Here is a 17,858-nt window from a genome sequence, read left to right as displayed (position 1 = left end):
TTGCAGCAATGCATCAAAATGTGCACAGTTGTTCTTGCGCATGAAAGTGCACAAAGTGTGCTGAAAATGTAATTGTTGAGATTATATCATTTCCAGTGTCTGAGGTCTGTGCACAATGCATTAGGTGCAAGTTTGAGCCATCTATTGATGTAGGCCACTGTGGCAACCCTGAAGCTACCACCACCTGTAGAGGTGGTGGTAACTCCAGGGTTCCCCGGTGTCAATGGACACACTTGCGCACGATTTTCGGAACAATTGAGCAGTTTTGAATACAATGACCTATAAAGAATATAATTTTTGCTAGAATGCAACTGCACTCATGGTTGTAAATGATCACAGTATTGTTCTGTTAGTTTGCTTGCTTGTACAAATAACAGAATTGATCCAACATAGTAACTTATGTTTAAAAAGTTCAGCCTTTTATGTAAATAAAACCTGCCTAACTGCTGAAGATCCACATAATTCATATGAAACGTTACGCTGTCATTAAAAGAAAAACTTCTAAGAAAAATAGAAAGAGAGAAAACAGGGCCGATTCTATAATGGGTTATTGACACCTATTATAGGCTATAGCAATAATGTATTATAGCTGCTACAACTGGAGCCTCCCCTTGTTATTCAAAAGATTATAAATCCTTTATTTACTTTATTGCAGGATTATAAAACAGAATGGGCTCATATAGACAACTACTCATCATGTCTAGAAACTGGCATTCAACAATTCCCTTTTCAGGATAGATAGTGAATTGGATTTTGGTCTGGAAATTCTGTACACTTTGTGATGTGTATCTTTAAATTATGTGTGCACAAAAAAACATTTCATTGAAATATTCAGGTGAGAGATAATTAATTCACTACATCCATGAATCCTAAATGATTACATTTAGGACATTAGCCCAGCAAGATTTTTGCTTAGCTAAATGGCCCCATTATAGCATGATGAGGCTCAACACACATATTGGAGGCTTGGGCTGCCCAACTTGAGCCCCTAAATAGTTTCTTACAGCTCCCATATTGTTCAAAGTCTCCACTGAACTCTTTGCATGACATAATTTCATCAAAACCTGGCCCATAAACATGTAGTACAGTAATTAGCTGCACCTCCTCATATGGAAACAGTTGAAAAGCAGTGCTCTAACCAAATACCATTAGCAATACACTAGTTTAGCTACAAACAGCCCTCATACAGTATCCTATATCAACTGATCAGCAATAATGAAAATACAAGATGAACAATGAAAGTACTTCTTATTGGTTGCTACATAATATCGTTACATTTTGGCATATATACTAGTATTTTAGTAAATTAACCAATTATACCATGTTTTTAAAATTACAACCAAGTTATATACCTTATATTCTTAGGACAAAAAAAGGCATGCACCATCATGCCACAAATCAAATTATAAAGTAAATATTATGTTTGCTGTATATCAATTCAAAATGTAATCTTAGGTTTAAGAAAACACTTCAAGCTCTTCATTTTAAGTGCTAAATAATAGTAAGTATCTTATTATTTTCCAGAGCAAAATATTTTTTGTTTTAACAGTGTCCATATATTGTTCACTTAAAGTAGAGCCTTCGTTTACCTCTATACAGGAATCATGTTTATTTGGAGCAAAATGAGGATGATATGGCCAGCAAAATAAATGAAACACTATTTCTTCTTTTTGACATGTGCACAGTCATATTTGCCCCTGACAATCTTGAGTTTCACACCTGGCAGGTCCTGTGTGCGGCCCCCCTCCACCAAGACAATGTTATGTTCCTGTAGGTTGTGTCCCTCTCCAGGTATAAAGCAAATTACTTCTTTGCCATTGCTGAGTCGGACACGAGCACATTTGCGGTTGGCAGAGTTTGGTTTCTTGGGCTTTCGGATCATGGTCTTTAAAACCACACCCTTGAGCTGGGGGCAGCCAAAGGTGGGACCCAATTGTGGGGGGTCAGGCTTGGGCTTGCCTGCACGATGCATCTGGTTTAGGGTGGCCATGCTATGCGAGTTGCATGGTATGGAGGCACGGAACATCCACTGGGCAAGAACCCTAGAGAAAGGGATGAAACCTGAAGAAAGACAAACAAAAAATTAAAGCATTTTTACTCCATTAAAGCAAAAAATTGGTTATAGTTTATTCAGAGTTCTTTCAGTATTCCTGTAACATACATGGAATCAAAGCAAAATTCACGACGCATAGCAGGATAGCACTGCTACAATGAATATACCTGATCTGATGGCTGTAGAGGCAAAGCTCTTGATCACAGTGGATGACATCCTGAAGACAGGATACCTGCAATGCAAATTGTATACCAAGTAATTTCTAGATTATGGAAACTACAAACAACAGACACAGGTATGAAGAACTGGCATATTATGTGATGCACATTTGTATTCACCCTTGCTAAGTTTATTCAGTTGTAACTCAAAATACTACTGGGACTGTAAGCTGAAAAATTGCAAATGCAAAAAATGGAAACATGAGTTTAAAAGGAAATTACACCTTGAATTAAAATGAATGACCCATCAAATGGAAATTAATTGGTCAAACACAATATTAGCAGGACCCATCCCCCAATGTGAGCCTCGTAATTCCAAAAGTGACGACACAAACACCAAAAGTGATGGCCCTAAATCCAAAGTGACATCACACATAGGATTGTTTGACCAGAGGACTTTAAATTTTAATTTCTTTCCCCCAAAATGTTTGATTAATTGACTGGCCATACCTCAACCGATTGCTCCTCTGCATGGTGCCTGCAGGCCACCCACAGAGTCAGGAGATCAAGGATTTTCCACAGGTAACAGGCCCAATCCAGCTTTGAATGGCTGCCCCCATGACTACACAGTAGCTTGTTTTTATAAACGACAGTAGAGTTTCAAAAGCAAACACACAAGTGCAGCACAACAGTACATTATATTTGTATTACTTTAAAACACTTTAATTTTTTGGTGTTATCGTTTCTTTAACTTAAAAGTGAACCACCCCTTTAAAGGAGAACCAAACCCCTAGATATGGACTCTACATACTACCCTAGATAGTCCCCCCCCCGTATAGTTCATTACCCCTGAAAGTGTCCCAAATACATTGCTCACGTATTGGTGCAGAGTAAGCACAGGGGAGCTCATGGGCGCCAACTTCTGGACCTTCGTTCTTCATCTGTAAGGGAGCGCCGTATTGGCGCAGGCACAGTTGGAGCATTCTTCTAGTTTGTAGCAACTGCACATGCGCCAAAAGTACAGTGAATTGCTGAAGGGAACGAAGAGGACCCAAAGAAGACTGATGATCCGGAAGATGGCGCCCATGAGCTCTGCTGCTCTTACTCTTCACCGATAGGTGAGCAATGTATTTGGGACACTTTCATTGGTAGTGAACTATGGGGTAGTGAACTATGGGGGAGGGAAGCAGAGTAGGGGGGACTATATAGGGTAGTAGGCAAGAGCTTTTCTTATTGGGGGGGTTAGTTCTCCTTTAATTGCTTGTGTGTTACACTCAGTTACTAATCACCACCTTTATGCTCACTGCAACAATTTTAGCTACAGTTTTAGTCATGATTTGGCGTAAAAGGCAATCGAAACGATGTGTCAACTCAACATATGCCTTCCGTTTGGCCCAATACAGTTAATGCACAACTTGCATAGCCAAAGTTCTAACTATACATGCATTCTCCATCAGGGCTAGACTGAGAGTCAAAATAGGCACTGGCATCTAAGGTACACAGAGGCCCAATCAGCCCACTCCACTAAATACTGAATGTCTATGGCACCTTATAGCAGCCCCTCTGGCACTTGCCAGAACCCACAGATTGTCAGTCTGGGCCTGTTTCCCATGAAACAGGTCGAGATGAAATAAAACCATACACTAGGCTGACGATAACCAGACATCATTAGAGACAGGGTATTTGCTGTAGCGCAGAAACTTACCCTGTAACAGCGCGGAACCCTCAAAGCAACACAGACATCTCCTGTCACCTTAATGACCGCGCACGCTGCTTGAATTTGTACTTCCGGTCACATTGCACGTGAGTAACCCCAATTCAGGGCGTGGAGATGAAACAGGAAGGCGAGGCTTTCGTTTTAGTAGTCATTGGTGTTTATTATACAGACAGTGCTGCGGGGACGTTACTAGAAGCGTGAAGAATCAATTGTGGTGCATTCACGAAGTGTCTGTTGGGAGCGAACTAATATGTGCGGATCGTAGGGAAAGATTGAGGGATTCCTACAACCAGGGAAGCGAAGCAGCAGGTATTGGTCACAGTCAACCTATTTCACTGACACTTGTTGGCCCTGTACTGTGGGCGGCTCCGCACGATTGTACCTCCTTTATTCTGCTGATTCTTTTCTGGAGAATATACATATTTACTAAACATCTGCCAAATGTCAGTAGCCTATCATAGATGGAATAATGATGTCCTGCAGCCCTGGTACAGCCTGCGAATAAAGGATTTTCTTTGTCACCCCCCCCCCCAGACATAAAAAGTCCTTTCCAAAGTAAACATGAAACGCAAATTATTTTTCTTGTATCTTAAAACAGCCATACTTGTTATAAACACATTTAGAAATATCAGCTGAGCCTGTCAATCATATATTGCCTTCTATTTTGGGGCCTCTTGATCTCAAAGAAAGATGCAAAGAAATCACTTTTTCATTTTCCATTGTGCACTTCCTAGATATCACATCACTCCTTATACCCCCTCCCTTCTTACTATGTGTAATTGTGTAAGGGCAGACACATACGCAAAGATTCGGGGAGATTTAGTGGCCCTCAACAAATCGCTTCTTCAGCGACTAATCTCCCTAAAATGCCTTCCCATCGGCTATAATCTAAATTGCCAGTGGGATGGCACTTGGAGCACTTAGTTTCCCGAAGTCTCCCAAATTTCCTTGTGAGGCAACTAAGGAAAACGAAGCGCTCCGAGTGCCATTCTACCGGCGATTTTGATTCTAGCCGGTGGGAAGGCAGTTCGGAGAGATTATTTGCCTGAAGAAGAGGCGATTTGTCACCGGGCAACTAAATCTCCCAAAATCTTTGCATGTGTCTCAGCCCTAGGGGCTCATATAGAGCCATTTTGCACTGCGTTCCCCTGTGGCCGATTTGCACACGTTCCACTGCAGGGGAGCTCAGAACGAAACACAGCCTGTTCTTCCTTATAATGCAGTAGTTTCATAGGTGCATCCAGCCAGGGAACACACCCATCTGTCAAAGGATGTTACAAGATAACATAAAAATTCAAGGACACAGCTAGAAAAGCAAGCTAGAAGGGTTGCAAAGATTGCCGTTTAAGTGATCTGCTAATCCAGGGCCAACCCAGCTGGGTGCCCTAGGCAGCCAAGCCAGAAACGGCACTCCACCCCACCCCCCTGCAAGAACACACATGCGCGAATGCATTTTGACAGCAGGGGTGGCGGCGGAAAGATCGGGGGAGCGGAGGAGATCGGGCAGGACCAGGGGACTCGAGGGCAGGACTAGGGGTATGCAGGCAAAGGATATGTACCCAGCCGCGCTGTTCTGCATTTTTTAACTCAGGTTTTCAAACAGGGGCGCTTTTTTACATAATAGACAGTGCGGGAAGGGAGAGATAAGGCCGATGGAGGGCAGTTGAGGGGGGCTTTTGAACCTAGGGGGTTTAGTTCTCCTTTAAAAGCATGAGCTGGCAGGCTTTTGTGCTGCATACAGGATATTTCTACATCAGACTATAGTAGTCTTTCTGAAGCAAACACACCCATTTTACCCACTTTTGTTGGTTGTATTGTTCATTTAAGGCAGGCATGTCTAAAGTCAGGCCCGGGGGCCAATTGCAGCCCATTTCAAATTTACACCGGCCCTCAGCCTCCATCATGATATTAATAATAATGCGACCCACCAGCATAGTGAGATCGGGAGTGTAGGCCTAGCAGTAATATTTGGGCGAATTAGTGAAATGATCTGCCAGGTCTATACTGCTGCCCGTGTGCTGAAGGTGTTAGCAATAGACACGTACTGACATGTAGTGACGCAACGCTGACGACGGTATTCCTTGTTTAATTGAGTTAATTGATTTAATGGTTCAAAGAATCAGGCTGAATGGTCGGCCCCCACACATTTTCACCTCACCAAATCTGGCCCTCATAGCAAAAAGTTTGGACACCTCTGATTTAAGGGTTGTTCAGCTTCATGCTGCACAGCCCAGTATAGATATAGAAATGTTCTGAGGTTTGTAAATAAGCTCTCAGCCTAAATCCTTACATACTGAATTTTTAAAAAATGCATATTCTAACACAGCGATCTCTGGTCAGAAAAGAGGAGTGGGATGAGCATAATTTTATCAGCAGTGCGAGTAAAATTGATGTGCAATGATGTCACGCCCCTTCCTTTTCCTTTACTTGATTCCTTTTCCTTTACTTGATTCCTTTTGGTTAATTAATATAGCAGCAAAATGATTATTTTAATGGCAATGTGTATTATATAGTATTTAGACTGCCAGTGTTAGTGAACCTAAAAGTGAACTACAAATTTTATATATGCAAATGATCTAAGAGTGCAGAAAAAAAATGACCGTTCAAGAGATGATGTTTTGAGGGTTGTAGTTGAGAGGTTGTAAACAAACAGTCACTCCCAATTAATGCTAGCATTTGGTAAGATAGAAATAAACTGTCTGATGAATATATTTCCTGAAAGAAGTAAGAACATGCTTGGAAAATGACAAATGATCAGTACATGCTAGGCAGGAATGTATGAAGGAAACGTACATACTGTACATACATAGCACAGTATAACAGATTTATAAACACTGAATTGCTGCAAAGAATCTGTGGTGGATGCTAGAATGAGATGTATATCCAAAAATAAAATATTTTCTAAGAAAAAAATTGTTCCAATCAACTTTCATTCATTCATTCATTCATTCAACATTTTCACTTGTTTTAAAGTTGTATTGTACCTGTAAGGTACATACATCGAAAGCTGTATCTTTTTTATGGTAATGGCCAGCAGAGAGAGTAGTCACCACATTTTTTTTTTTAAAAGCAACTTTCGAGAGACAAGTCATTCTTCACTTTGTGTTGGTGAGTATAAACAATTTCAACTTTTTCTTCCACAAACAAGCGAAGTGGAAATACTGGTTCGGCTTCCAAACATCACTTTGTACAGGCAATGGGAGTGTAGTTATTGTTTCTGCACCAGTGTGTTTACTCATTTTTCAGCGTACTTCCTCAGCGACATGGCATCTGCTAGATCTATGTCCTTTCTGTTTTTCATGGTATACTTGTATCTATATTTGGCGTAGAAAGAAATGCAAAAGAGAAGTTTTTTTTTGCAAACTGCTTGGGTGCCTTGGATAGTAAACATATTAGAGTGACAATGCCTGCCAACAGTTGCTCAAAGTACTATAATTACAAAACGGCTGATGCTAATTTGCTTTACATCACTGACGTGGAATCCTATAGAAGCAATGCCAGTGCTTTCCGTAATTCAGAAATGCTACAGCAGTTATCAGAAGCATCTCTACACTTACTTTCAACTCCAATGCCATATGTTTTTGTGGGAGATGAGGCCTTTGGTTATGCAGCCGTACCCAGGTTCACAATGCATTGAGAAAAGACTGCTTAAAGGAGAAGGAAAGGTAAAATACAAATAAAGTTGTATAGATTGCCCACTAAATGGAGATATCCAAATCTGTTTTAATAGGGGTAACACATGTGCAGTAAAAATTTGGAAAGCCCTGCGCATGCGTACAATATCCTTTTATTCCCCCATGCGAGCGGCGATATTGCAGTCAGGTGGTACAAGGCAATGGGGGAGGACTAAATTTAGCGCATGCGCACTTCAGACAGGGACGTGACGCACACTCAGCCAACAAGGCGGCCGCAAAGTTTGGAAAGGGCAGAAACTTCAACGGGAAGGTGTGAGTGCAGGAGACCGAATTGGGCAGCGAATGTAATGCGGTTCAGGAGGGGAGCACCCAAGCAACATTTAAAGATAGGTTTAAAAAGTTACCTTTCCTTCTCCTTTAATTACAGATTGCCAAGAGCTTAGAACATGGTTGAGCAGTGATCCCCAACCAGTAGCTCGTGAGCAACATGTTGCTCCCCAACCCCTTGGATGTTGCTCCCAGTGGCCTCAAAGCATGTACTTAATTTTGAATTCCTGGCTTTTGGTTCCATAAAAACCAGATGTTTTGCCAAATAGAGCTTTAAGTATGCTGAAGTCCACATAGAGGCTTACAAATAGCCAATTACAGCCCTTCATTGCCATTCCCAGGAACCATTTTGATGCTTATGTTGCTCCCCAATCCTTCTTAGATTTGAATGTGGCTCACGGGGGAAAAAGGTTGGGGATCCCTGTGGTTGAGTGTGCCTTGGCATCCTTTTCAACAACTGGCAGATATTACATACTACATTTTGAACCTCATGTTAACACAATAATAAAAGCTTTTTGTGTACACGTTTGTTTGTATTTCTGATGGATATCATTTGCAAGACACTCTAACTGGTGAAACAGGGGGAATTTTTGAATTAGGATACATTCTGTTTTTTGCTGTATCACTATTTGTAAAAGGAGAAAACCACTTCTATTTGTGGTTTTGGCTACAACTGACTAATAAAAGACCTATTGATAAAAATGTGCTTGTTTTAGTTTTGTCTACTTTTGTGAAAAAGTGAACATTAGTAACATTTTGTGTTTATTACTTTCTGCTTCAGATCTATGAATAAAAGAGATAAATATAAACTGCTGAATATATATCCAAACAACAACAAAACACACACACAAACTATATTTTCCTGGGAATCCAATACATTTTTACTTGAACTGAGGCCCCATATTTAATTGCATAATTTGTTGTGTCAGTTCTTATAAAAAGGATTCTCAGCACACATAGCTATCTTAATAAACCGTTTTTGTTTTAAAATCCTGTGTACAAATTATATATTATGTATTTTCTATAGATCTGCAAGACTACCCCGCAGACCCTCAGGAGGAGAAAAAAAGAGTCTGTAGAAAAAAAACTCGCTTTTTAAAAACTATGGTGAATCTCCTCGTCGGCCATTAGCCTAAAGGTCAGTTATTCACATACTGTATCCTAGAAATTGGTCACTGTCTGACCAGCTGCTGTTTTTGGTGTATTTGTAGTTGTGTTTGTAAGCAGCAGGCCACAGTTCAGTGTTCTAAGGTACTTATGCTGCTTCCCAGCTAAATCAAGCAATTACATAACCATTTTGCTACTCCTATCCTAATTCAAGCTCCATAGTTTATTTACGGCTGCAGGGAGAATTGCAACCGAATGAGAGGAGGAACCATATGGAAATTAGGAGTGCAGATTTATATTTCCATTAAAAGTCTTTATTTCCCATTTGCATTCATCTTGTTTCTTTCTATGTGGGTGGTTTTTTTTTAAAAAAATCAGTTGCACCCTGTTGTTTTTATGGATACAAAATCTACAAATAACAGAAGTTACAAAGTCTGAAAAAACAGGTTTTTTTTGTTTTTTTTCTCCTTTCTGCAGAAATGTACCTTTCTTATTGTAGGCTTTAATACCAAGTCGTTCCACCTTCTTGCATTCCATCCTGTCTGGCTTGCTACGTTATGGGTGCTTCCAGCTCACAGTCTTTGCAACATGTGAAATTTATAATGGATTTGGAACCTATCCCAGATGATGTCCTCCTTGTTATACTAAGTTTTGTGCCTTCCCGAGACCTGCTGAAGCAATGCCGACTGGTGAGCAAACGCTGGAAGCAAATAGTGGACTCCCCTACGCTATGGAAGATTAAATGTCAACACGAGTGGAGAAAACAGGCTTTTAATAGCGCCCTGAGCATTCCAAACATAAACTGGCTAAAAATGTATCTGAAAGAGCCTTTTTTACGGAATCTGATTCAGAACCCATGTGGCACTGGTAAGTAAGTAATAGTTGTATTCATTGTGCTAATAGAAGGAACGAAAAATGGTAAAATCAACAAGTGTAGGTATTTAAAGAACCAATAACGCCACAAAGTGTAAAGATGTTTTTGTATCTGTCCAACCAGCACATACAAGTTAACCAAGTATTCTAAACAAATGACCTACAGTTTATGGGAAGTGGTTTGTGTCAGTTCTCTACTTTTGTAGAGCCCCATAAATGACTTGACTCCTGAATAAATACTAAAATTGTTGTATTTTACAGCGTTTATCTGTCATTTGCTTTGGAAGGCTACTGCCCCTTGTGGTTGATTCTCAGCCTGCATTTATACATGGGACAAAAACTAGCCACATGTAGCAGTAGTCTGGTTGCAGACTAACAGAGTGTGCCTTATGCAGTGCCTCTTGGTGCAGAGACAGGAGCCAGCAAACACCTGTGGATCAGCCTATGCTTACATACAGTTTGTCCTGAACTACCTCTTGTTTCCCTAAGCCAGCTGAACCAAAAAAGGTTGATGTGGATCATGGTGGACAGACCTGGGCACAGGGAATCAGTGTATATATATACATATATATATATATATATAAATACATGTTAATAATAAAATAAATATTCAATAAATTGCTTGAGGTAACACAAACTGAAAGATCTGTCTGCAGGGCACATTTTTTGTGTGATGCCCTGAGGCTGGGCAGAGGGGTAGTAACTTTGTTGTGCCATCACTCCACATGCCTTGGCAGTGGTCGATAAATTGGCAGGTGGTAAATAACCTGACAACACTAACGGTTTTAGTCATTTTGCTAGCTGTGGATATGCTTTATTGTAGCCTGGGTAAGCCAAGGAATGGATTTTAACCCCCGATGTATCTACTGTTCCTCCAATCTTCATAATCTAAGAATGTAGATAGATACTACACTGGACTAGTACAGTTACCAATAGTAACCAATCAGCAATTCGGTTTTTTTGAGACTCAAGTTGCTATGGCAGAACTGGTGCAATAGTAAATTTGCTTAGAAAGAACCCATACAAAAAAATGCTCTTTCTCTAGTGAAATGGAAATGTATATCTTCCAAGGTCTAGCTAGTGCATGTTCTGAGTGGAGACTTAACAAGAGCTCTCAAAAAAAGTCAGATTTTTTTGAAAACATCAGTGGCGATCAGCGAGTGATGGTACACTACAGTGTGGACTATACATTTTTTAGTTTGCTATGTATTTTTAATTTTTTTTTTTTTTTTTTATGGAAACAGCAAAGTAACCGTTTTGTTACTTCTAAATTGCACAGATTCTCACAGAAAGTGTGGATGTAAGTGTTCTCTTGGCAGGATATACATCCTGTATTGCTATATTCTTATCTTATCAAAGTTCTTATCTGCTATTACAAAGAATGTAATGATAAGAGTGTTTATTTCTCAAAAGTAAATGTTCTGTTGTCTTCAGATGGGCTAAATCACTGGAGTTGTAAGCCTGGTGGAGATGGCTGGAAAATAGAAGATAACTATTTTCCACTGGAAGTGGCAAATAGCCAAACTAGTTTTGTCACATCCTTTCGGTAAGTACTTAACATATTTCTAATATTAAGGGTACTGTTGTAGCTATTATACCAAGGCAATGATTCCTAAACTGTGGGACCTGCTCCTCCTAGTGTGGCCTAGAGCAGTGTTTTTTTTTTTTTTTTGCTTGCTCAGCCTCACAGCCAATTAGGAAGAAGTTTGATCAGAATGCCTATTAGTTCTCCTATATATACCTGGAAAGTCAGCCTGTAGGTCTGTTAAAGTCAAGCAAAAGCTAGCATCACTAAGTCATGCCAATGTGTCAGGCACTGCCCAGCACCTTTAATTGCTAACCTGTTACCCAGTGGTAGCATTAGTATTTAAAGGGATTCTGTCATGATTTTTATTATGTAGTTTTTACACTATTTACACTGCAAATAATTCACTCTACCATTTAAAATGTCATTCCTGAACCAACAAGTGTATTTTTTTTATTTATAATATTGGTGTATTGGTGTGTAGGCAGCCATCATAGGTCATTTTGCCTGGTCATGTGCTTTCAGAAAGAGGTAGCGCTTTAGGATGGAACTGCTTTCAGGCATGCTGTTGTTTCTCCTACTCAATGTAACTGAATGTGTCGCAGTGGGGCCTGGATTTTACTATTGAGTGCTGTTCTTAGATCTACCAGGCAGCTGTTATCTTGTGTTATGGAGGTGCTATCTGGTTACCTTCCCATTGTTCTGTTGTTAGGCTACTGGGAGTGGGAAAGGGAGGGGGGTAATATCACTCCAAGAGCGACTAAAGCTTATCAGAACACAAGTCACATGACCGGGGGCAGCTGGGAAAGTGACAATACTGACACGTAGTGATGCACCGCTCTCATACTTCTTTAGGGCTGAAGGTGTCAAAAGATGTACTGACAACACGATTCCTTGTTAATTGAGTTAAATGATTTAATTGTTCAAAGAATGTCAGGCTGAATGGTCGGCCTCCACACATTTTCAACTCACCAAATCTGGCCCTCGTTGCAAAAAGTTTGGACACCTCTGACCTCTAGGTCAACACAATGGTTCCCTGTGCAGGCAGGAGAGGAACCTGATGCACACTCAGGGGCTGACTTATTTGCAGCCGTGGATCCTGAGACAAGGTTCCCATATATCTGTAACGAGGGTCCTGAACAAATGTTGGCGTAACGGATGCCCTGCGCAAATGTTGTAACTTGAATGAGGGCTTGAACCCAAATAGTCTAAATATACTAAGGAGATGTCTCTCACATATGTTCTCTTATTAGGTGGTGCCAGAAGACTCAGCTTGTAGACTTGTTAAAAGAAGGACTCTGGGAAGATCTCCTGGACAACCATCAGCCTGCAATCTTCATTTCTGATTGGTTTGTTACCTCACTAGAAAACTCCATTAAACTTGACCTTAAAATGTATATCTGTAATTCATTCTGCACATTTTGGGGCAGGACTTTGTATGTTTCTTTTTATTTGTCCTTTTCTCATTTTTTTCCAGCTTAAATGGCTACCTCCATGGCTATACAGCAGCTTATTTATATAAACTATAATAGTTTTTCTGAAGTAAATACACCGCTTTTACCATTGCATGCTAAAAGTATAACTACGTGTTAACTACTACGTTTCATTTTTTGGTGCTACTGTTGCTTTTAACACAACATTTAAGGAATTGTATCACTGCCAATGCTCAACAATATAAACCATATTGTTTGGTAGAATAGCTGTTAAATACAATCCAAAAATAACTAAAGTATTGCTCTTAGAAACAGAATTGTTTCTGTCATAGCCTCCTTCATAGAAACTCTTAAATCTGATTTGAATATTTCCCGTGCTTGTATTTAAAGTTATCTTCGACTCCAGATAACCAAAATTGCTCCCGACTCCACAGCTCTGTTTAGTTTTTGAACACAAGGATGAACATCCTGTTTAATTACCTCAGTTACCAATGTAAGGATGGAAATACCATTCAGCCATTTTAAGAGATTTTTGATATATAAGCCCTTTATAAAGACAGCCAAAAATGGGTATAGTCGTAATAAAACAAACACTTACGAATATCCTGTGGCTTTATATTTTTCTGAGAATAATGATTGCATTACCCCTTTAAAAGTAATGGCTATTTGGCATGTGTCTATACCTTATAGAGGGGGTGACAGGAAACATGCTATAATGCATGCACAAGCATAGCTTGATAGCTTGATAAAGGGCTGGTTATGCCCGAAACGTTGCTTCATTTGCACAAATAAATTTCTTTCACTTTACCGGAGTGCTGCTGGAATTTGTATTGGATGCTATAATGCATGGGGACAGAATTTTCAAGGATGTTGTTGTGTGATGTTGGTACACCTGTGTTGGCAGTGAATGTTGTGGTTTAAATAGCCAGTTCCAATAGTTGGAAGTGTTGTGTACCCACTTTAGCCAAGTAATGTACATTGGTAGTGTGCAAGCAGACCTGTTACTGCTGTTATATAATATACATTATCGTAATGACAATATTGTGATCGCTGCCAAGTTATATAAGACTGAAGTTGTAATCTTTTCCAAGGTATGCAGGTCGGCATGATTGTGGCTGTGTATATGAAATCAAAGTTCAGTTGCTAGCCGAAGACAGAAATCATGTTATTGATGAATTCAGAGCCAGTCCAGACCCAATCCCGCAATGGAATGATGGAAGTTACCACCAGGTATGGAGAACCTGTTCATAACCCACCAAGTGGTCACTGTACCAGTGTACCAGAGAAATGCTGAAAAAAGCTCTTTGAAATTAAAGGTGACATTATACTTCCCTGTTTTAGATTAAAAATAAATATGCAGATTTGCATGACTGCAATATGTATTTATTTGTATAAAAATGCAAGGTCTTGGAAGAACGTTTGGCCTTCAGAAAGTTACATAAGTCTTTGGGTCAAGTTTCCATAGAAATCAATCAACACGTTTTTCTGAATTCAGTAATGTGTCCTTTACAATATATATAGAGCCGCAGGGCAATTTGATATAAATGAATACTTACATTTATGTGCAGAGGAATACTTAAATATTCACCTCCCATCAGGAGGTGGGGAATCACCCACTTGATATACCGTTCTACTTATTCCAGCTATAATTTAATTGACCTAGGGATAGAGCAGGAGATAGGCTGTATTATACTAGGCTGTGTGGCAGTAGATATTCATTTACCAGTGTGAAATTAATTTGTAACACTTTCTCTCCCCAGGTGTCTCATGTGTTTCATGGCTATGGGCCTGGAGTACGGTTCCTGAGTTTCTCACACAAGGGAAAAGATACACAGTTCTGGAAGGGTTGGTATGGGTCACGTATCACCAACTCATCAGTCATTGTGAAAATTGAAAAATATGGCTAAATAAAAGTGAAAACTATCATTTGAATCCAAAAGAAGTTAAAACATCACCAAATAAATAAATGAATCTGCAGCAACACATCCTCAACCTATACACTTGTTCCCTTCTCCATTACCTTATCCAACCTGTGAGTATTTATTCTCACTATAATAACTATACCCTTTTTTTGTATTTGCACCTTATAAAGCATTGCATACATTTACAGTACATATATTTTTTGGGGGGGGGTATTGCTATTATTTTTTTATTGCTTGTAAAGAATAACTGCAAACAATAAATAATAAGAAAACAAGCCATAAAAATAATAACCAATAAAATGGATTTAATAAAACATACATCATATTTAAAAAAAAATGTTTACTTAAACCATTTACTGTTTCATGAAGTGTGAAATTAATGACTTGAGAGAGTGTTATTGACTTTGCTTTTTTTAGGAATGTGCTTTAAAAAGTTGTGTTTCTGGTTACTTTATTGAAGATTTCTGCAAAAACCCTACTAGTCTTTTCCACTTCCTGCTGCCTTCTTTCCCAGGCTGTGAAGGGGAGCCAGTGCCACTCGGCACACTGCACTATAAGATGGGAATCAATCAGCAGCTAGGCTGATCAGATAGGGAACTGAAGCCTAGCTTTGCTTGTGTGACAGCAGGGCTGTGATTGGCTATCATGAATTTGTACCAGAGAGAAAGGAACTTCAAAGAAGAGCTATTGTGGTCGCACAGCCTTGTTAATAAATATAATTAGATTGTGGGTGTAACTTGGAAACCATGAAAGGAATAATTAAAAAATTTTCTTTGATTCGTTCAAAATAAATTCATTGTGTCCACACTTTGATGTGTTGTCATTATTATATCTTGTGATAAACAAGAGTTAATACAGTGCAATAGTGTAAGGGGTAATACCGGCCCGGCCTTGGCAGGTGTTTTACCGGCTAGGCCGGTAAAATACCGGCCGGGTGGCAACCCTAACCGTATTGGAAACATATATGTCTGTATAATACTGCAAGGTACAGTTCACTGGGTCTGTCCTCCTTTTGTATGCACTACCTTTGGTTATTTAACCTATTGTGCTCATGTCCAAACTTTTGGTGTTGCTTTAACACAAGACATAGGGAATAGGCCATACCTACTTAGGTGCCTCTGAGAGGACAAAGTGTCAGTTTACTCTCCTTGCACACCATTTTGGAACTAACACTTGTGCGATACTTCAAGGTCCAGCATACAAGGTGTTGGTTTGTCCATTGTTTTTCCCACAATGGGAGCTACCTAATTTCTTTTACTATAGACACCCTCCTGCTCCCCAACCCAACTCATACTACTATTAGAGGGCATATAGGCTGATGTAATGATCTAGGTGGGACCAATATTTTCATTACTCAGATATACTGAAACTGTGAAACCAGATTGTGATACATCATATTTTTAAGTGTTTTTATATTAAATCATTAAATTCCCTCTTTTGATTTTAAATGAACTATTATTAAATGTTATGTTTTATTGAGTGATACGAACTGTTGCTTACATAATTAGCACCCCTTACACTATTGCACTTAACTCTTAATTGTTTATCACAAGATATAATAATGACAACACATCAAAGTGTGGACACAATGAATTTATTTTGAATGAATTTATTTGCACTCATCCAAAAAAAATAAGGCATTAATTATTCCTTTCATGGTTTCCAAGTTACACACACAATCTAATTATATTTATTAACAAGGCTGTGCGACCTCTTTAGCTCTTCTTTGCAGTTTTTTCTTTCTGGTACAAATACATGTTAATATTTAAGAGCTGTCTGCATGTCTAAGATATATAGTATATAATATACATTATTGTCTGCAAGAATAGGGTGGTTTCATTTGTCCTATATGTCTCCTTTAAAGGACCAGTAACAGCAAATAGTAAACTTTAAAGTGGCTAAGTCTTTATTAAGAAATAATTTACTGAAACTCCACTTGTGCTCCGCTTCAGAAAAGGCAATCGCGATCTATCGTGCAGCTCTCCATTTCTCCTCCCTGCCTACCTTATAGGAGATAGCCAAGGAGGAGAAATCGAGCGCCGTACAATGGATTGTTGCCCTGTCGCCGTTTCTGAAGAGGAGAGCAATTGGGGTTTCGGTAAGTTATTTCTTAAAGTAATAGCTCAGTGTGAAAATAAAAAATGGGTAAATACATAGGCTGTACAAAATAAATAATGTTTCTAATATAGTTAGTTAGCCAAAAATGTAATATATAAAGGCTGGAGTGAACAGATGTCTAATAAAACAGCCAGAATTCAACTTCCTGCTTTTCAGCTCTATAACTCTGAGTTGGTCAGTGACTATAAGGGGGGCCACATGTTACATTTCTGTTCAGTGAGTTTGCAATTGATCCTCAGCATTCAGCTCAGATTCAAAAGCAACAGATATGACCCATGTGCCCCCCCCCCTCAAGTCTCTGATTAGTTACGGCCTGGTAACCAGTCAGTGTAAACCAAGAGAGCTGAAAAGCAGAAAGTAGTGTTCTGGCTATTATGTTAGACATCCAGTCACTGCAGCCTTTATATATTACATTTTTGGCTAACTAACTATATTAGAAACAGTTTTTATTTTGCACAGCCTATCTATTTACCCAGTTTTTATTTTTACACTGAACAATTCCTGTAATAAAGATTTAGCTATTTTAAAATTTAATATGTGTTGGCATCTTTTTTTCGTAGCATACTAATGAATTTTTTTTAGAAAATTTTTGCTGTTACTGGTCATTTAAGGAAAAATAGAGTGCATGTCACACAAGGCATTTTCTGATCAAAATCTGCTACTGAGTAGTGACATTCAGATGTCCAAGGTGATCACAACCTTTAGAGGAGAAGGAAAGGCATTTTTACTTGGGGGTGCCAAAAGTTAGGCACCCCCAAGTGATTGTATATACCGGTGTTCTCTCAGGAGAAAAATGCACTGACCTGGAGTTACTCCAGCAAGCACCACAGAGCTTCTTGCCCCTTTGATACAGCCACACAACCTTTTAATACTTGCATTCATGTGCCAGCTGCCAGCCTCAAAATCAGTGCTATAAGTCATCCTGCTCACGCCTTAGCCTGTCGCCAGCTGTTTATTGATGTTATAAGGTGCCAATAACATATGCACCAG

The 17,858-nt window shown here is 39.3% G+C and overlaps 2 protein-coding genes across 2 annotated transcripts; one reads left to right on the top strand and one right to left on the bottom strand.

Moving 5' to 3' along the window:
• Positions 1-615: 615 nt before the first annotated feature.
• Positions 616-3,988, bottom strand: mrps12.L (mitochondrial ribosomal protein S12 L homeolog). Its single transcript, NM_001087176.1, is given in 3 exon segments — positions 616-2,061; positions 2,221-2,285; positions 3,917-3,988. Coding segments are annotated over 2 exon segments (453 nt in total). The 5' UTR covers positions 2,270-2,285; positions 3,917-3,988; the 3' UTR covers positions 616-1,657.
• Positions 3,989-4,098: 110 nt separating this feature from the next.
• Positions 4,099-15,224, top strand: LOC108698654 (F-box only protein 27). Its single transcript, XM_018230308.2, has 7 exons — positions 4,099-4,237; positions 8,918-9,028; positions 9,475-9,864; positions 11,305-11,416; positions 12,649-12,744; positions 13,920-14,058; positions 14,589-15,224. The coding sequence occupies exons 3-7, from the start codon at positions 9,555-9,557 to the stop codon at positions 14,733-14,735; spliced, it is 804 nt and encodes a 267-aa protein (XP_018085797.1). The 5' UTR covers positions 4,099-4,237; positions 8,918-9,028; positions 9,475-9,554; the 3' UTR covers positions 14,736-15,224.
• Positions 15,225-17,858: the final 2,634 nt, after the last annotated feature.

This window comes from Xenopus laevis, chromosome 8L (assembly GCF_017654675.1).
Source record: "Xenopus laevis strain J_2021 chromosome 8L, Xenopus_laevis_v10.1, whole genome shotgun sequence".
In the NCBI taxonomy this organism is placed as follows: domain Eukaryota; kingdom Metazoa; phylum Chordata; class Amphibia; order Anura; family Pipidae; genus Xenopus; species Xenopus laevis.
Note: the sequence above shows the minus strand (reverse complement) of the source record. Positions and strands in the feature narration are given on the sequence as shown.